The 21,353-nt window shown below is 40.3% G+C and overlaps 2 protein-coding genes across 3 annotated transcripts in view; one reads left to right on the top strand and one right to left on the bottom strand.

Annotated features, from left to right (window-relative positions):
- LOC123758244 (isocitrate dehydrogenase [NADP], mitochondrial) lies at positions 1-21,072 on the bottom strand. Its single transcript, XM_045742384.2, has 9 exons — positions 20,878-21,072; positions 18,849-18,964; positions 16,609-16,753; positions 14,858-15,057; positions 7,511-7,648; positions 7,227-7,340; positions 2,640-2,787; positions 2,163-2,367; positions 1-820 (listed from the first exon to the last, which is right to left on the bottom strand). The coding sequence occupies exons 1-9, from the start codon at positions 20,975-20,977 to the stop codon at positions 646-648; spliced, it is 1,341 nt and encodes a 446-aa protein (XP_045598340.2). The 5' UTR covers positions 20,978-21,072; the 3' UTR covers positions 1-645.
- Positions 21,073-21,215: 143 nt separating this feature from the next.
- LOC123748791 (NAD(P) transhydrogenase, mitochondrial) overlaps positions 21,216-21,353 on the top strand; it is a 70,114-nt gene continuing 69,976 nt past the window's right edge. The window contains exon 1 of one of the 2 annotated variants that reach the window (XM_069322505.1): positions 21,216-21,352. The gene's annotated coding sequence lies outside the window, so the exon portion shown is untranslated. The remainder of the gene's footprint in view (position 21,353) is intronic. The other variant, XM_069322506.1, reaches the window with a different exon arrangement.

The raw sequence follows: 21,353 nt of genomic DNA, 5'->3' as shown, positions 1-21,353 counted from the left end.
AATGTTTGTATTTTATTTACACTGGAATGACTTATCTTGGCAAGTTATGACACGCACAAAGAAGGGTCATAGTTAATCTTGGTAATGCTTTTAATTAAGTGGCAAATATTTAAAACTTCAGCAGCTAAATGCAAGTTTGATTGGTTCAAAATATAAATAGCTTATACTTTAAAAAATGGACCAAATTCCTAGATACAATTTAAATAAAAATTTTAACAGCAATTTCAATGCAAAGAAAAACCTTGTATGGTAGCATACCTACATTAACTATGTTCAGACCCATGTCACAACAGCATTTAAAGACGTGTGTTCTGAAAGCAATTTGCATGAAATTAATATGTTTTGGTAATTGTTTAAGGGGGAGACCCCTTATTAGATATAAAAATTGCATTTTTCTATATAAAAACTTAGCATGCACACTGAATAACAGTCATCCCATCAGGTCCAAAAGGTTAGAAAGTATATTTACCATCACTGTGGCTCTACTATTAAATAATTCAAAAATTAAAACGGAGCCAAATTCAATTTACAGAATTACGAGTAGTTAACTATGTTCAGACAATTCTTTGAATTGTCTAAATTTATCTAAAGTATCAATATTATTGTAGTTCCTCTTCAGCTGCACTACTCCAGAGATAAATGGTCTTAGGCAGACATCTTCTTTGCTAGATCTTCACGAATTGCTTCAAGGAAGTCGTTTGTATACAAGTACATTCCATCCTTTACATTCTTTATACCATGAATGCAACCAGCAAGATCCTTTGTCATGTGACCAGCATTAATTGTATCAACACAGGCCTTCTCCAATAACTGAGCATACCTGAAAATAAACAACACACATTATCACTAGAGCAAATATGTTAAGAGAACAACCCTAGGTCTATTTTAGGGACAATGACAGGGCAAAATTGTAAAGTTAGCCAATGTTTCCAAATTTTACATATATTACTGACGAGATTAGATCATTCACTTCTAAGGGGGGCCTCGTAGCCTGGTGGATAACATGCAGGACTCGTAATTCTGTGGCGCGGGTTCGATTCCCGCACGAGGCAGAAATAAATGGGCAAAGTTTCTTTCACCCTGAATGCCCCTGTTACCTAGCAGTATATAGGTACCTGGGAGTTAGTCAGCTGTCACGGGCTGCTTCCTGGGGGTGGAGGCCTGGTCGAGGACCGGGCCGCGGGGACACTAAAGCCCCGAAATCATCTCAAGATGACCTCAAAACGCCTTGTGCACATAGTTTATACATATAAAAAGAAGGGGAGCATGATTTAGCACTTTATGCAAATCTGCCCCCACTCCACTAGCCATTTGCACATCTTGTGCTAATTATTCTTAAATATTGAGAGAATGAAAGCTTTAAAAGTTATGGATGGAATTCAACCTTTTCCTTCAATGCATTCCACTTGCTGACCATGCATGTATGAAATGAACTTCCTTACACCTCTGCCAGTGTCCAGCTTCCACCTATATCCTCATCCTACCATCATTAAATTCAAATATACATACATTTGTCAAATGTGTGTTCTCCTCATTATCTTATAACCTTAGAGGATATAATCACACAAGGGTGAATTCCCTCTGTCCTCATAGCCTAGCTCTCAATTTTGGTACTAACCTAGTTGCAATCCTCTCAACTTTAAGTATAAGGAACATGTCCCCCTCCTCTACTTTCACTCCTTGCTTTGTCAAGCCCCAATCTATTTTTTTTGTCATTATTTCATTTTACAATTTAATTTTGAATGAAAGTTGAGACACGGTGAAGGATGGACTACACAAGTATACTTTAAACTGGTACCTAAACCTCATTCAGCAATGACTGAAGACTAACTCTACCAGGAATAAATAATTTATCCAAGTTATCCTAAGGTTAGTATTCAACTTATTACCTTACAAATATACCTGAAAATTATAGCCTATTTATTTCATCACTAACATTTGATGCTGAACAGAAATGTTTCATTTTAGTAATGAATGGCCTTTGCTAATCCAGTTGAAAGATACAATTTTTAAATTGATATTTAACTGTTTGTAAAGAAAAAAAAATACAGGTGAGGGAGTTGGGTTATTAGCAATATTAACTTTTCTAGAATAAATGGCTATATATACTATACAGAAATGGTACTAATCACACCTTTTATAAAGTGCATACTAGTGTATACCTGGCCAGCTCTGGAGTTCCATCCAACTTGGCACGGTGCTCAAGACCTCGAGTCCAGGCAAAGATTGAGGCTACAGGGTTTGTAGAGGTTTTGTTGCCCTTCTGGTGCTCTCTGTAATGTCTTGTCACTGTACCATGGGCAGCCTCCGATTCTATTGTCTTGCCATCCGGACACATCAAGACTGATGTCATCAGACCAAGTGAACCTGTTGTGCAAGATTTATTGCCCATTAAGTTTTCACCATTTAATAGCTATACTGTATTCACCTAGTTGTGGTTGCAGGGGTTGAGCTTTGGCCCTTTGGTCCCGCCTCTCAACCGTCAATCAAGTGATGTACAGATTCACGAGCCTACTGGGCTGTCACATCTACATTTGAAACTGTGTATGGAGTCAGCCTCCTTACACTGTACTTGGTATCCATTACCTATACTATCAAATAACATGTCGTAAACTAGAGAGTATACATGCTTAACTTACCATAGCCTTGAGCAACCACATCCGACTGGACATCACCATCGTAGTTCTTGCAGGACCATACAAAGCCCCCAGAGGACTTTAGAGCCTGGGCTACCATATCATCAATGAGCCGATGCTCATACCAAATACCTTTGGCATCAAATTGTTTCTGAAAGGTTTCGTACATTAGTAAATTTATTCCCTTTCCATATTTGCATAAAATAGGTAGTAGTTTTCAGGTTAAATGCTTGCTTACTGCAGAAATGCAATTATAAAATATCTATGAAATACCAATAATTGTATATAAAAGTGTAGGTTTTAATACAGTACAGTGCATCCTGACAAACCCCGTTCTAATTAATTCCTGGATGATCCAAACAAATTATTTTCAGTACAAATTCAGTGGAACATACAAATGTTTGATTAGGCAAGGACTGTTCATCCAAACTATTGCCGAGTACAAGCATCAGGATGCAGCTTGTTATCAGGCATGAACAGCCTAATCAAACTAATCAACTGTACTGTGCTTAAACAGTTTTAATCAGACAAATAATATTTTACATATTATAATAAAATATTAATAAGTAAATATACATGGTACAGAAAAATTAGTATCAACCCACCATGTATTAATAATTTTCCATCATCCAAATGAATTTTAGTTTAATTATTAAAATATGCAAAAACTTTACCGTCAATATGACAAACTATTATCCCTACACCCACCAACACACTTGCTTACTGTAATTACCCAAGAGTAGTTACAGCTTGAGAGCTACACTTGTGGCATCCTGTCTTCCCAGTACTTTATCATATAATGCTTTGAAACTACTGATTGTTTTGGCCTCCACCTCACTTATCTTGTTCCAACCGTCTACCACACTGTTTGCAAAAGAAAAACAACACTTTTTCGGCATCATTGTTTTCTTTGCTTGAACCTGTGTCCTTTAGTAAATTTATTTCCTTTCCATATATGCATAGTATGGGTAGTATAAACCCATACTATGGGTTTATACTACCGTCATCCTGTCCGGAAAATGGAAACTGTAGTGAGTGAACTAGTGCTGGTGAGGGAGCAATGTGGAGCTCTGAGAGCAGAGGTGGATTCCCTGTAGGAGGAGCTAAGATTGATAAAGGAGCCAAGACAGACGAAACATCGTCAAGAAGTAACAAATGAGGAGCGCAGCAGTAGAAAGTCATTGACATGGAATGTCGTAAAGGATAGGAGTCTTAAGAAGACTTTGACAAGGCCACCTACAGATATCATAAGGACTTCAGCATAGTGAATGGGTTGGGAGGACGAATGCTGTGTGGAGGCTGTAGTTCCCGCGAAAGTCAACGAAAGGAGCGCAGGTCCCTCAAGGTGCTCACAAAATAAAGGAAATGCCTAAACAAATTTTGGTTGCTGGAGATTCACAAGTGAGGTATCTGGATAGAACTTTTTGTGCCAGATAGGGAAAAAACGGGTGAACGGTTTGCTATCTGGGAACACGAATGGGCGATATTGTTAACATGGCCGATATTATGGCTGGAAATGGGAACAAACTCATTAATTTTATCAATGCCGGTGGAAATGATGTTGGACAAATTAGGGGTGAGGAACTGATACAGAGGTTTAAGACAGCCATAGAATTAGGAGCAAGGGAGGAATCCCGATCACATGTGGCATTCTTCCAAGAAAGGGAGTTGGAAATGAATAGTTGTCGAGGGCACTTGGTGTCATTTGCCGACTAGACAAATATTGTAAATCAAATGCACTATCACTTATAGATAACTGGGAACACTTCTATGGAAGAAATGACATGTATGCTCGGGATGGGGTGCATCTATCCAATGCTGGAGTAGTAGTTGTTGCTAACTTGTTGGATCCTGTGGTGGGAGGGATTTGTTTGGGTTTAAACTATTAGTAGATAGTCGTATGGGAATTGGTATGGAGAAAGGAGGTGATAAAAGATCGTGTTTGCGGGAGAAACAAAGCCTGGCACAAACATGAAACATTTCACACAGATATATGGCTACTTCCCCCTCCTCATCTAATATGTTAGGGAAAATTTGAAATGACTCAAAGAGGGAATCAAAACTTGGTCATACACACAAACTATTTGGGTAGAATTAAACAAAAAAGCAAATAATCTTATATTAGGAGCTGTATATAGGCCATCATATTTAGACAATGGAAGCAAAGCATCTATGGGATGAAATATCTAGAGCATCTAGGTCTAACAGTATTTGTGTCATGGGTGACTTTAATTTTAGTGGAATAAACTGGATTAACAGAACAGGGAATAACGAAGCAGAAGATTTTCTAGAATTAATTGACGATAGCTTTCTTACGGAACCAACACGGGAAAATAATGTTTTAGATTTAGTGTTAACTAACAAGGAAACACAGATTAATGACATCGAAATAGGGAGTGAACTAGGGAACAGTGATCACAAAGAAATCAGATTTACCATGGAATGGAATAGACCTGCAGGAGAAAATTCTGTTAGTGCCAGATTTTTTAAAAGCTAATTTTAATATCCTAAGAAATTTTTTGGGTCAAATACATTGGAAAGTCTTGGGCATAGGGGTGGGCCAGTCTTGGAGCAAGACGTGAACCCAGCGATGAGTGATGAAAAAGGGAATTTCAATGTGATTCAAAATATAACTTATTTAAATAACATTCTAAACAAAGCACAGGAACGTAGTATACCTTACAAATTGAATAGATCGAATACTAATGACCCGAAATGGATAACAAAATCTGAAAAACCTTATAGGTAGAAAGAGCTTGGTACAAAAAGATTAGGAATGGGGAAGTCAGTTTAGAACAAGAATTTGTACAACTGGTTAGAAATGTTAAAAAAAAAAAAAGAGAGAGAGATGAGGAGGCAAAAAGAAACTGTGAAGTTTGTATAGCAGGCCAAGCAAGGCAAATCCTAAAGGGATTTTTCAGTTATATCGAACAAAGGTTAGGGAGAGGATAGGCCCATTAAAAACTGAGACAGGTCAGATAACCGATAATGACGAAGAGACGAGTAGTATTTTTAATAAATATTTTATCTGTATTTACTAAAGAAAAACTTTACTCTATGCCTTCAGCTGAACAAGTCTATGTGGGTGGGGACAAGGACAAGTTGACTAGTCTAACAATTACCAGGGATGATAAATGTTAAACAAGTAGTAAAACTCAAACCAAACAAATCCCCAGGGCCAGATGAAGTGTTTGCCAGGGTGCTTAAAGAATGAAAAGGGGAGCTTTGTGATCCAATGTCTACCATATTTAATAATTTGTTAAAGAGTCAGGCATCAACCAATCAACCAGGCAGAGTGCTCGAGTCGTGGAAGGTTGCTAATGTGGTACCAATTTTTAAGAAAGGAGATAGGTCACTTGCGTCAAACTATCGGCCAATTAGCCTAACATCTATTGTGGGAAAGTTACTTGAATCGATAATTACAAATACCATTCATCTTCATCTTGAAAAACAAATTAATAAATGATTCACAACATGGTTTTACAAATGGACGTTCATGTTTAACAAATTTGCTATCATTTTATTCCAGCATAGTTGAGGCAGTTGATAGTGGTAAGGTTTGTGATGTGTACCTGGACTTTAGCAAAGCTTTGATACAATGCCACATAAAAGACTGATTAAAAAGATAGAGGCTCATGGTATTGGGGGTGCTATATTAAGTTGGATTAGGGCATGGCCATACCAAAGGAAACAGTATAAATAAGGTTGTCAGACTGGGAAAATGTTGTAAGTGGAGTGCCTCAAGGCTCTGTCCTGGGACTTCTGTTATTCATAATATATATAAATGATTTAGATTTAGATTTGAGCAGCAACATTTGCAAATTTGCCAATGATACAAAAATCGGGAGGGAAATAAACATGGAAAAAGACTCACTATCACTTCAAGGCGATGTGTGCAACAAATCTACTTAGTTTTTATGATAGAGCCAGATATACTACAGGAGTGATGGTTAGGTTGACTGTATCTGGACCTAATAAAGTCCCACACACAAGAGGCTTTTCTGGAAACTGGAACATCCTGGAGTGGTGACAGGGAGACTTCTGACATGGATGAAAAAATTTATAACAGACAGATGAGGGCAGTAATCAGAGACAATGTATCTGACTGGAGGAGTGTTACTAGCCGAATACTACAAGGTTCAGTTCTTGTTTTGGAGGCCAAAACCATCACTAGTTTCAAAGTATTATATGATAGTGTGCTAGGAAGACAGGACATCCTGTAACTACACCAAGGTAATTACACACACACTAGTATTACAGATGGATTTGTACTTGCCTAAATGTGCTTCAGGGTTATTTTTGAAGATATTGCAGTATGCTACTCTCCTGGTAAGCTGTTGTAAACCTTTATATGCATTTTAATAGATGTGGACCCTCTGATTTTTTTTTTTGCTGCATTAGAGGGTGTTGCTTAGGGACTGACAGATTGAATAAAGTCCCTTATTGACTGAATTGGCCTCGCCCCATATAATTTGTTCAAGTGAGGATACACTGTACTAATGTACGAACTGATCATGATTTTACAACATATTTCATTCCATGATCAAGCATGAATAAAATGACAAAAATGGATGTAAATTACAATTGTACCTTGTACTCTGCTTGGTAAATTTCTTCAAAAATATCCTTAAAACGCCCATCATACCGCTTAAGGATTGTATTCTTTGTGGACAAGTAGAGTGGCCAGCCCTTTGACAGTGCAACCTGCAAACAAGATGTAACGATAATTTGTGAAAAATTTACGAGATTATGAAGCTTCACACGATTTAGTCAAGTAATATTCTAACATGGATAAATAACATGGATCAGTAATGTAATAACTATTACAAAATTAAATAATTGTTATATTTTACAATATAATTTTTTTTACATACTTGGAAGGAAGAGTGTGCAAAAGAACGAATTGATTCATCGGTGTTGTACATGGCCATGGAAACACCACCTCCATTCTTGAAGTCAAACACCTTCATTCTCTGAGGCTGGCCACCTTCTGGAGTATACACCAACTCCACCTACCAATATATTAGGAATTAAACATGCAATTGTGGAACTGTACTTTTAGCACATTACAAACTATTTTTAACATATCGTTATAATTAGTGATTATATCAATAGACATTAACACTTTACCTGCATGTCACATCTAGGAATGTTATTACCATTAATCCCTCAAACGTATGTCACATCTAGATCTGTATTAAAGTACCATTCCACACAAGATTTAAAATTCCTATGGGTACAAATCTACTTCCTTAAACCTCCAGTACACAGATGCCATCTTGACTGCCATGCAGCTCGTGTGTACAGCATCACTTAAAAGATGAAATAAATAACTGCAATTATTTATCAGTGATAGAGGACCTTGACATTTATAAAGACCATGTACAAGATTGGATATTAGTGAACCTGATGCAGGTGAATGTTCACGGCGCAAGGCACACAGCCATAGCTCACACAGGTAGTTGGGTGCATCTAAGCATCATTAGTGACCAGGCATCTGATAATAATAGCAGTGTTTTCTCTAGTGTTATCAATGTGCATAGTAATCTAACCCGTCCTCAGAATAAGTCCATTCCACCCAGCGGTCTATCCCAAAGATGCATTCATCAATTTTAACATGCTGTTCATTTAAAATAGGAATTTTCTCAAATATAATTAATATTTTATATTAGCATATAAAATTATGCATATTTTAGCATTGGTTAGGTTAGGTGCTTAGGTTCTGTTGGCATTTATTTGTAGTACCTGGGTGAAGCATTTACAGCGTTGTAGTTTGAACAAAAGTCGTCAGTGAAGCACTTATTATGGTCATCAGTTGCAAGTTGCGTGTACACCGTACACAATTGTATACAGTGTCCTAACATCAAAAATAATATGCTGTATTGTCCAAATAATATAATACTGTGCACATATTAGTGATACTAATATATTTGTGCATGTTGTCATTCTACAAGTTCTGTGATATAAAGTATCATTGCACTTGAAAAACCATTGTAAAAACATTAAAAATACAAAGAAAATATATTCAACGAGTGCATTTGTTAAACCTGTTTAGTGGTTCATAACGGTGCATAAAAAACCAGCCTTGAATGTATATAAAGGCCCTTTTCTGGATGAGCACTGGAGGCTTCCTAAAGCTATCTGAACTGATGTGCTTTATTAGTTTGGGGTCATCAGTCACAGGAGTCTTTTTGCCTACCGGAGGCCATGAGCCAGAACCTGCCCTCCCCCCCCCCCCATCCCTCGGAGGCACAGGGAGCAATGGCCTATGAGCACTTTACAAGTTAAGCATGTCATAATTGCCATCGACCAGGAAATGACCCAGGGGGCTTGCCCAGAAAATGGCATTTCATTACATTTAACGCTGATATTCTGTGGGGAGCCCTGTTGGCTCCCTGAAGCTAACTACTCAAAGGTAAGTAAAAATAGGGACTTACCCAAAGAGGCGGCAGCACTGCATGTCTCATAACAAAGAAGAAACAGACATGAGTCCTATAACAGGGAACTATGGAAACCGGATCCACCTAGACAGTGTCCACCAATACAAAACCAGAGGCAGGTAGGTGTGTAAAGTCGCCACTGGCCAACATGCGAAGCACCCTGGCCTAACCAACGAAGCATCCACAACAACGAACACCTGCAGAAGCCAGCAGTCTCATTCTGCATCAGAAAAGAAGAGAAAGCCGTAAACGACCACCTAGACCAAACGATCAGAATCCCTGTCGTCGGAGAAGAGCATGAAACTCCCCAACCCAACTCTCAGAGGCCAAAGCCAACTAAAAACAAGGCCTCCAAAAAGCAACCCCGAACCAAAGGGGCCACAACAAATCGAGAGGATAGAAAAGAACCCAGTCCAAAGAACAAGAAGGCTCAGACAGTGCATGAGCAGGCCGGAGGTGTAAAAACACACGAGCTTGCGGAACTGAAATGACATCCACCCCGAACACAAGCTGCAACAGCTCTGCCAACACCGCACAATAAGTGCGGCATTGGAACCTGATGGAGAAGAAAATGACGGAAAGACCACCAGGAAATTTCATACTATCGTTGAGATGAAGACCGCAGGTGGGACACAATCAAAGAAGCCACTTGATCACCATACAAATGGAGACCTGTCCGTCAGAAATACCAGACGCGTAGTGTGGAACAGTAAAGTGAACCAGCAAGGTACCTCACTGGTCCAACCTGCTGAAAGAGGCATAGCCGCACAAAAATGCCCAAGTTTGGACACCGAGCAAGCAGCACCTGAAACCAAGGCTGGGCCTGCCACCATGGAGCCAGGAGAATCACTCTTCCCCCAATAGGAATCCAGCAGAGCCAGAACCCAGAGCAACAGCTGGACTTGGGAGAAAGAGGTACATGAACCCCCATCTCTACCAGTCCTGCCAAAAAGCATCCACCACTAGCGTTTTGCAGTCGGGGAACGGCGCCACTTACAATGGAAGATGCCGAGACAATGCTGACGTGAAGAGGTTCACTTCCTGGCACCCGTACATCCGACCAAGCCAAAAGGAAGGAAGCGGAGTCGATCGTCCACTCCGTGGAAAGAAGGAAGGAAGCAGCGTCAATTGAAAGGTTGTTTAGGCCAAGTGGTTGGGCTGGACGTTCATCAGGGGTAATGGGTAGAGTAGAAAAAGATGGAAGAATCAACATATTTGGTACATCTATAATGGGACACAGGTTGAAGCAGAGTACCCAAAGGAGCCACGGAGACAAAAAGAATGTGTCCAGTGGCAGAGTAGTAAGGAAATGGAATGCAGGAAGCAGTAATGTGGTGAAGGCTGACACCTTACACAAGATCAAAGAGCTCGAGAAGCTCAAAAATGTGTACACCAACAGAATGATGAGAGAGGTAGGCCCAAAGAGTCAAAGCGCAACCCCCAGAAGCACAACTAGAAAAGAACAACAAGGTGAGTACAAACTTACCTACCGATGACACATTTGCAGTGATGAGGGAAGCTCCACTAATTCACACCTCCCCACCCATATCATAGACATGTCTGACATAAGGGAACAGCCGAGTTACTGGTAAGAACAATGGTTCATTAACGAAATGAAAAACAACCAAAATACTGGGAAAGGAATGATAAACTTTCAACTGCCTGACAGCCATTTGCAAAGAGCGGAGGACAACAAACAAACTGCAGCGGAGGGATGGCACACCACGACCGGGTGTGCCACCCTGGTGGCAACATCAAAACCAGGATAGCACCACTCTTGGCCAAAATATAAACAACGAAACTGCTGATCTGAGAGGAAGGAAACGCAGGGGTAACAAAACCATGTGAAAAACGTGCAATAAATGGATAATGAAATATTTTTTTATAACAAAACTGCCAAGTAAAAGATGAACATGTTCGACGAGGGGGACCGTAATTCACGCCGGCCAATATGGTAATACGAATACATTGAAGGGAAGGAGGGGATGAACATACCCTCTTCTGCAGCAACAACCCTTGCAAAAAGGAGAGAAAAGAGAGAGAGAGAGAGAGAAAAAAAAAAAAAAAAAAAAAGAGCACAAGCAAGGGCACAAGGAGCCCAAGAACTTCAAGTGGACTCCCCCCTTTCCCTACGGAGTCCCTGGGGGCAGGGGCCTAACAGCTGAGTGGACAGTGCTTTGGATTCGTAGTCCTGAAGTTCCGGGTTCAACATCCGGTGGAGGTGGAAACAAATGGGCAAAAGTTTCTTTCACCCTGATGCTCCTGTTCACCTAGCAGTAAATAGTTGAGAGATCGACAACTGCTACGGGCTGTTTCCTGAGGATGTGTAACAAAAAGCAGGCCTGGTCCTGGACTGGGTCGCGGGAACGCTAAGCCCCGAAATTATCTCAAGAAGAAAACCCTCAACTAAGGCCCAGGGGCAGAGCGAGCACTCAGCATGCCTACTATCCCGGCAGATAGGCAGAGGCGGGAAGAAAAGGCAGAGTCCAGGGGGAAATGCTTCCAAGAAGGGAGTCTGCTAAGTCGATCCAGAAGCCCCCGGCAGGAAAACCAAGCTAAACTACCTATGCATCCGAATCTGAAGGGACAGCACTCAAAGCCACCCGAGCTAGGCCCCGTCCCAACATCGAAACCCTCAGATGTTAGGGACCCAGATGGGATGGGGGGGATTGGGGGGGTTGGGGGGGGGGGGACAGAGCAGAGTGGGAAGGAAGTGGGGGCAGAGCAGGGTGGGAAGGAAGTGGGGACACAGACGGAACCAAGGCCTAAGCCACCAATTCCCCCCCCCACATCCAAAACCCAAGAAAGGCAACTCTGGGGCCTCCAACTATACAACCAAAAAGGCCTGTTGCAAGAAAGAGAATTAAGCAAGCAACATGGCCGCTGCCTGATCCTTAACCACTGTGATGCGCAGAGTTTATTGTGAAATTTCCCCCGTGCGCATGAAATCAAGTGTTCCCAAAAAATTATTTTTTCTTTGTAAAATGATAAATTCCTTTCCATGAACTGAAGAGAGCTGCCGAACTCGGCTGCTGCTTCGGTCCAGTAGAGAAAGACCCCTATGCCCTGAGTGACCCTGTATGCAGGTCTGATTACAACTTCCAATGTACACGTACCTGCTACTTCGCCACTCACCCATAGCCACAGGACTTGAGGTTGCAATCATGGGTTGAAGTCATGACGAGCTTGATTTGGATTAGTGAGCGAGAGCTGAACAACTCGTCAGCCTCTCACTCTCGTCCCGGACTTTTTGGATCCAGCAGCAAAACAAATTGAGATAGCAGGAGATAGTTTAGAATGCAGTGGATGCCCAGCAGTGTCCTACATGTCTCATTGTATCCTAGTTGCACTCCACAATGCTTTGCTGAGTTCAGTGTTCGCATGCATAGGTAGACAAGCTTTAACCCTTAGACCGCACAAAACATATATAGACGATGGGAGTAAGTTTATGGAAACCGCGCAATACACATATATAGACTATTTTAAATGCCCCGCGAGGGATAGGGGCAGCTATAGTCCAGCCATGACCGATAGTTACCAGATGCCACCTAGAAAAAAAATTGTGGGCAACATTCCCGGGTGTGAGAGCCTTAGTACCGAGTGAGCCACCAAGGCTGGCGTACACAGGATGAGCTCACAGCACCGCTGTTCAGCTTGTGACCACAGCATCGCCTAAAAATGTCAAAATATATACGTACATGCTATTATATAGCGATGATAGCATTACAGAAGCACTCCCTAACTGTGATAAAACTGACCAGGATTCTGAAAATAGCAGGATTGTGGTGATATTTAGCGCTGTGCTCCATGGTAGGAGGAGAAATGCTGAGGGAGGGAGGGAGATGGCGTTGTCTTCTGACTGTGTGGCCATCTTTTATTGACTAATTACCATACCAGCTTAGTGGTTTGCTATGGTGAACATAAATGTAGATATTTATATATAACGTGTGTATAGTGTAATAATAGCAATATGTTGGGAGCCGCCATTTTGGTGAAGGTGGTGCATCGTCTGCATGACATGTCATGTTTACTGGTGGCCATTATGGTCTTTGGGCACCATACCAGCTTATTTGTGCAGGTATTGGTAAATAAAATATGTAGATACTTATATATAATGTGTGTATAGTGTAATAACACCACAAACAGTATTGTTGGAGGAGAAATATTAGTGCATCTGGCTTTGAACCAGTGAGGGCAGCAGCCACCAGCCGACTATGTGTAGCTACGTCTCTTATTGCCTGAACTCAGACCTATCGGTCTGTAATTTTTTGCCTCTGCCTTATTTCCTCCTTTATGGAGTGGTGCTATCTCTGCTGTTTTTAGTATGTCAGGGATAATGCCAGTATCTAGGGTTTGTCTCCAAAAATGTGAAGGGCCTGTGTTTTTTTTTTTTTTTTACAGTTCTTGATGAATATAGAGTTCCAAGAATTAGGGCCTAGTGCAGATTGCATAGGCATACTGTCTATGGCTTCTTCAAAATTGAGTTCGGATAGGGTGACCTCTGATACATTATTTTGTTGGTATCATATCCATGAAAAATTTATTTGGGTTATCAATCTTTAGTTGTTTTCAGCATGCCACTAAACACGAGTAAACAAGTCATACTGCTTCCTCAGTATTTCGCTCATTTCTTTGTTGTCATCGATGAACGTTCCATCTCCCTTTCACAGAGGGCCCGATACTAGATGTGGTTTTTGATCTCTATTTTGCATAGGAGAAAAAATATTTCGGATCTCTCTATTTCACTGATGGCCTTTTGCTCCCCACACATTCTAGCCAGAAATGGGAGAAACATATACCCCTGAATTGTGTATTATTTATTCCTTGTAAAAAACGTGTGAAGCGAACAAAGTTTTTTTCTAAAAAATAAGCTAACAACGCCCCAAGACTTCTTAAACCCATTTGAGGTCAAGGAATGTGAACAAACCGGCTCCCCTACTAACACTCCACAAGGTGCCTCGAGGGATGCAAGAGTCCTTAACACACTCGGGCAATACAGCACTGGAGTTCCTACCTTTCGGCCTCCTAAGGCACAAGGCGCCCGATAGCTGGGTGGACAGTATTCGTAGTCCCGAGGTTCCGGGTTCGATCCCGGTGGAGGCAGACAAATGGGCAAAAAGTTTCTTTCACCTTGATGCCTCTGTTACCTAGCAGTAAATAGGTACCTCGGAGTTACACAGCTGCTACGGGCTGGTTCCTGGGGGGAAGGGGGGTGCGTGTGTAACAAAAAGGAGACCTGGTTAAGGACCGGGCAGCGGGGACACCAAGTCCCAATATCATCTCAAGATAACCTCCTAACGGCAGACCTCAGACAGAACGTGCTAGACAAACTACCTTTAACATAACCTGACCTAGCCCTTTTCCAACACTGCCTAGTGAACCAAGCCCCTAGATTAGGGTATAGGGTTGAGGAGGGCCCACATTTATAACAGTTTACCTGAAAATGGCTAAGTCCATTAGGTTAGGGCAGTTGGCTTCTCAGCGAGTATGGGGACCACCCATCCTGAAAGAGGTTTGCACCCTTTCCCTCAATGCTAGCCTAGAGAGGAAAAAATAATCTTCCCCCTCCCCAACTTGACACAGACCTATTGGGTTGGGATCTAGACAAAATGGTCTGGGACTGAGTGGTGAGGTTGAGGGGGCCCTACATTTAATAATAATACCAAAGTGATTCCCAAGGTAGCGTAGGAGCTTTAAAAAATTACTGTACATGGTATTAAACAGGTAAGTCAGCAAATGCTATTTCCAAAATAAATATTTTAATTAACTAAATATACTTACTGTTCCATTAGAAGGTATGACAACATCAGTAGCCTTGTACTGATCACCATGGGCATGTCTGCCAATAACTATACTTTGAGTCCAACCAGGAACCAAACGAGGGATAGTGTGGCAAAGAATGGGTTCACGGAAAACAGTACCACCAAGAATATTACGGATGGTTCCATTTGGGCTCAGCCACATCTTCTTCAACTTAAACTCTGGAAGAATTATAAATGTATGCAAGTCTTAAGTGTTTGAATAACATGACAGCCCTAGGAAGGGTTATAGATATAGCATTAGTACATTAATAAAATTATATAGTAATATATAGTATATTTAAATGTGAAACTAAAACACTATTAACATTAATACAGTGGAAGCTCGAGTGACGAGCACCTCAATTTTCGAGCCATTTCAATAACAAGTGCGCCGAACGCTGACAATTTGTCTCGATTGACGAGCGTTCGTTTGATTAACGAGAAAACCACATGGTGCGTTCCTGTTGCTTTTCGAACACTGACGCCTCCGACTTAAATAATATTTTTTGTTTTTGTTTAAAGATGATAATGATGCTGGGATGTCAATGTTGCACAGCATTGACTTTTTTGTAGAATAAAAAAAAATATGAAAAATTAAATAAAGAGATGTCAAAAAGGTTTGTTCTGTGTTTGTCAGGTAGGCTGCTCCACGTTTCTTATATAAAAAAAAATGAAAAACAGACAAATGCCATAAAGGTTCATTCAGTGTTTGTCGGGTAGGCTGCTCCATTATTAATAATAAATGAAAAATACAAAACAAATTGAACACATTTGAAACAAAAAGATTGTCATAATGGAGCATCCTACCCGACAAGCACTGAACGAACCTTAATGGCATTTGTCCGTTTTTTTTTTTTATGAAACATGGAGCAGCCTATCTGACAAACACCGAACGAACCTTTTGATATAAAAAAAAAATTGAACAAATTTGAAGAAAGAAAAATGTCAAAGGTTTGTTCAGTGTATGTAAGGTAGGTTGCTTCATTATTTAAAACATCGAATATCATATTGATGTTTTTTGGTGGTAGAACGGATTAATTTTATTTCCATTATTATAAATGTGGAAATTTGTTTTTGAAAGACGAGCATTTCACATAACGAGCTCGGTGCCGGAATGGATTAAATTCTTTAATCAAGGTTCCACTGTACTGTATTTCTACTTGTAAAGCTATAAATTTTAAAATAACTAAAGAAATCTGGCAGAACTTTATCCAAAATGCTGAAAATTAGACAGTTTTTTACTTAAATTTAGATTACAGAAATTCATAGTAGTCAACTACAACAACTCTGTGAACATGGAAAGAATCTTTTCAAAATAAAGAATAGTACTGTAAAATGGAAATGGATTAAGAATGCGAGAAGTCAATCTAGAACAATGTCAAACTACTAATGGTAAAAATATAAGACAAAAGAAACAAGTATAGTATGGCAGGGGAAAAAAAAAAGATATCAAACAAAGATTAGGGATAAAAGACTGCCATTAAAAACAGACCTGTAGGTTTAGCAACTGATAATGGTAAATGAAATGGGTGGCATTTTAAACATGTATGTTGTCTCTGCATTTATCAGTACAGTATTACAAATACAAACTGTTTAGGGTAATACAAAAATTAATGTTCTGTCTTTGATGAGGTGGGATGCCTAATTCTGAAGCACCTAGACAGCCCAACAACAATCACACTTTTTCCATTGGAAACTTGCCAGAATCAAAATAAATGATAAAAATCTAACCTTCAACACGTTGTTCATCTGGAGTGATGGTGGCACACTTTATTCCAACATTATACTTCTGGATTGCAAGAGCAGAGTCGATAGTCACCTGATCATCCGTTTGGTCACGATACGGCAAGCCCAAGTCATAGTACTTGCAGTCAATCTTTAATGTTAGAAGTGTAGATATAGGTATTAAAATGCACAGAGATTTTAAAATGTACTATTATTCAGTGGTTAAGAATGGCTTCAAAACAGTTCCAAATGACAAAAGAATCATGGGTGAATTGTACTAAGGTAAGGAAAGAATACAGTTATTACAAATTATTATTAATACCCCCCTCTCAGCACAAAGGCAATTTAAAGCACATTAGTACCGTCACATGTCGAGCCTGGCCTCAGGTCAGACTTGGGAGTAGAAGAACTCCCGAAATCCTCTCTAGGTATGGTAAGAATGGTACAGTACTCAATCTATAACTAGTCTTATTAAAGGCCATACAATTAAAATTACATTACATCTCCATAAGTATTACAAATAACTGGACACCACTTTGAATAGTATAACCACAACACCATATTTTTATCACAAATGTTTAGCCACCGTGCTGTGCCGAGTTTATTGTGAAATTTCCCCGGTGCGCATGAAAAAGTGTTCCCAAAAAATTATTTTTTCTTCATAAAATGATAAATTCCCTTCCCTGAACATGTCTATGTAAAAATAAATACCAAATTCCACTTGCTTTGGCTGTGGGGACGTGGATAAGGTGCGCTGTGACGTAATCAGGGCCTGGTCGCTGCCCCGTGAGTGAATCGCCCAGACATAGTCGCGCGGGCCATTCAAGCGCCGGGTGTTGCCACAAATATATTTTCAATTATTTGTTTTATGTATTTCCAATGCAGTTTTATTTTTTTTTATTTTATATGATGCATATTTGTGTGCTTTACAATATGTATACAGTAGAACGTTCATAATGTTCCCTGGAACTGTGATACATGTGTCAGTAATGTGTCCACAATAAATGTTTATTGTCGCAATATTACCTGTTAAAAATTCACTAAAATTACAATATGTATAGTTTCACACACTATTTACACAGTAACACACTGTATTAAACACTCAGTACTTGGGAAGTGAGTAATAATCAACAAAGTAGCACATGGTACACAGCGTGACTCTCTCTCAGTGCACCAAGTACAGATAAATTTTCGCTTCCTGTTTCTTCATTCTGTGTGCTTGCAAATAATGCCCTCACGTACACCCTTGGCTTTAGTACTTGTAGGTTGTAGGTAGTCAGTTGTCCAATCCCTTGAGTGGGATTTTATTACGGTTTTTATTACGTTTATTAGAACGGTTTCCCATTGAATGTTTGTAAGTTAGCCGTTTATTTTTCCCAGTCTATTCTTTTATTATTATAACTGAATTTATTGAATAACCTCTCTCGCTAGATAATTGTTTTAGGTGTATTATGAGTATTTATGTTAGTTTTTCCCTTCGATGAGTTTGTGATCCGAGTGATATCTGAGATTGTAATGTCTCTGATTAAGTCTTCATTGTTTGTGAAGACCAGATTTAGAATACAGTATTTTCGTTCCTAGTTGGTTCTGTTGCTCCGTTATATATAACTACGTACAATATAAAACACCAAAAATTTAATGTTTTATTGTCTTAAGCAAATAATATAGTACGCTTCTTAGTGACACGAATATGTTTGAGCATTACAATGTTTCACACAAACAGGTGTGCAACCGAGAGATTAAAAGGTAACATGTAAAACATACAAGAGGTAACAGCTTCAAGACTCAAGTTACAATGTAGGACAGAACAGGAGATACTTTTTTTCACCCATAGGGTTATAAACCCTTGGAACTGCCTACCAGCTGAAGCTGTAAATACCAAGATATTACTGCCATTCAAAATGTAGCTGGAAAAAAATTCTCAGGAAAAATTGTGGCCACTAGATGGATGGTTACCATCTGGTCAATTCCAGTAAATAGCAAGCAGACACTGCCAAAGAACATTCTTACTCCATAAAGATAGCTAGGAGACACTTTCAACTCTTCTCACCTCTGTATTCTAAATTTGTTCAGAAGGGAGAGTACAATTTAAGAATACTGTATTCATAATATTGTTTGTATAGAGAAATATGCACAACACAGCACTGGATACAATATTTTCCTAAATTGGCAGCAAAGAAAAATGATCTACAACACACTAGTTATGCTAGAATTTTGGTCTGAGGACACTGCTAGCTGTACATTACCTTAAGGTAGGGGAAGATTAGGTACTCTTTAATTTTCTCCCAGATGATACGAGTCATCTCATCGCCATCCAACTCTACAACAGGATTTACCACTTCAATGCGTTTGTCTGTGCCATCTGGAAAGCAATGAAAAATATTAGAGAAAATGGCTACTCTAAATAATAATTGTCTAAGTGCCAACCTGTTCACTTATATATATATATATAAATATGTATGGACCTGTACGGTCCCCTGGCACCCATACGGTGCCAGGGAATTACATATAAAAAAGCCATGATAAAACTGGATTTCAAAAATGCGTTCAATCTGGTAAGAAGGGATACAGTACTAAGTGCGATTCATTACATTTTCCTTCCCTCTACCCGTTTATAAACTTGTTACAGCAAGAATCTAACTCTTACTCGCAGAACATGAAATTGAATCACAAGAAGGTGTCCAACAGGGTGACCCTCTTGCTCCTTTTCTTTTCTTTTCTGCCTAGTCATCAAGGAAATTACTGATATCCTGTCCAGTGAGCTCAACATATGGTTTTCTGGACGATGGTACTCTAGCTGGCTCCCCAGACTCCCTCCTGAATGACATAAGAATAATTCAGGAGCAAGGAGCAAGTCCAGGCCTCACCCTGAACTCTTCCAAGTGTGAAATAACCTCCACCAACCAGCACATAATAGAGCAAATAAAGGTTGTTTTGCTTGATATCCATAACCAACCCTGATGACAGCACACGCCTAGGAGCTCCTCTTGGAGGGAACACCATCGACGAGGTCCTTGGTAAGAAGATCACTGACCTGAAGAGGATGGATAAGAGGATCGAAGACATTGATGCTCATGATGCACTTTACCTCGTCACCAGATGCTTGTCCCTCCCCAGGCTGACCTACTTTCTTAGATGTTTGCCATCTTCCAATAATATTAAATCAGAAGAGTACGACAGCCTGCTGAAATCAATGTTAGAAAAAGCCCTCAACCTTTCTCTCAGCGACTCAGTGGAAACAAGCCTCACTTCCTGTCAGATTTTAGACTATGTGGAGGATTAAGGATTCTGCATCCCGCAAGATTTATACTCATTACCGAGCTGTTTACAAGTTATTCCTATTAGTACTGCCGAGTGAGGGGAGATTCAATCACATGAACCTGATAACAAAACGCTCAAGAATTCTCAAATCATGTATACTCGTTTTGATACCTGTTTGATGGGGTTTTGGGAGTTCTTTTACTCCAAGCCCGGCCCGAGGCCTAGCTCGACTCGTGAGAGCTTGGTCCAACAGGCTGTTGCTTGGAGAGGGCCCAAAGGTTCACATATTCACCACAGCCTGGTTGGTCCAGCACTTCTTGAAGAAAACTATCTAGTTTTCTCTTGAAGACATCCACAGTTGTTTCATATAAGCACTTATGTTTGCTAAACTAATTGGACCTCCTCTAGTTCAGTGGAATCCTGAGTCGTATGCCACATCACGGCTGTAGTACCACAGATCGCCACAGGACACCACAACAAGAGTAGTTCACTCCCCCAAAAATCTCTCACACCTTAGTGGAAACTATTGTGAAACTTTTCACTGGTTGTATTTTGTAAACACTAAGTGTTTTAACTTCTTAAATTCATAAATAAATGATGTTTTCTTTATTTGTTTGATAATTATATTTTATAGTTAGTGATTACAAACACGAAATACTTAATCGTGTGACATATGTAGAAACAGGATAGGAAATGACAGGCTTGTGTCAGGCCCATCAGAGCTTTGGCACACTCCACTCCTTCCTACCCTCAGATAAACTAACTTAGGTGCCCAGTCAATCCTACATACAGGCAGGGAACATACAGCTTAGCCCCGTCGTTACCATAATTAACAACTACAACGACAAACCTACATTACACCAACTCCACACAGTGGAGGTAGTGCGGGTAGGCAGGTCCCCGCCGGCGACCTCCGCCAGACCAGTATTACCCGGCTGACTAAATTAGCAGCGGCCGGCTACCCGGACCCGGCCACCGCCGGCCACAATCACAATCTCACGATTTAATACTTACAGCCGCGCCTCTGGGTCGTCATAGTCGGTAGAGCCACTCGGGACTGTAATGGCAACGCCGCACGGGCTGCCTTGGTGATGTTGGCAAGTGCAGAAGTCATGGTGAGGAGAAGAGAAGTAGAGTTGAGCCGCTGACCAGTGTATGAGCGCCGCTGCTGCCAGCCACTACTGCCACCACTGCTGGCTCTCTCCTCCTTCACACCTTTACAATCTTAAACATTTATCCACCACCAACACCGCTTTTTATCTTCAACTGGAACATCCAAAACAAATTTTATTATTCATATTTTCAATATAATATTGTTTTACGTTTGTAGATTTGACGTCAACTATTGTAATGTGAGATGTATAAGGTGTGAGGGTGCGCAGGAGGCGGCGCCGGGGCCGAGCAGACGAGCACTCGGCCAGGCTGGGGCGAAGTGTTCACAACAACATCAACTTTCAGCATTTTCTTTAGTTTTGTGGTTCAACTAGCGG

This window comes from Procambarus clarkii, chromosome 11, assembly GCF_040958095.1.
Source record: "Procambarus clarkii isolate CNS0578487 chromosome 11, FALCON_Pclarkii_2.0, whole genome shotgun sequence".
Lineage (NCBI taxonomy): Eukaryota > Metazoa > Arthropoda > Malacostraca > Decapoda > Cambaridae > Procambarus > Procambarus clarkii.
This window is presented reverse-complemented; position numbering and strand designations above follow the sequence as displayed.

Coding starts and splice junctions, on each gene's coding strand:
- LOC123758244 (XM_045742384.2), bottom strand. CDS start 20,977: ATGACTTCTGCACTTGCCAACATCACCAAGGCAGCCCGTGCGGCGTTG. Junction 16,754..18,848: donor TAATCTTCCCCTACCTTAAG/GTAATGTACAGC, acceptor CTAACATTAAAG/ATTGACTGCAAGTACTATGA. Junction 2,368..2,639: donor TGTGGTTGCTCAAGGCTATG/GTAAGTTAAGCA, acceptor CTTGCACAACAG/GTTCACTTGGTCTGATGACA.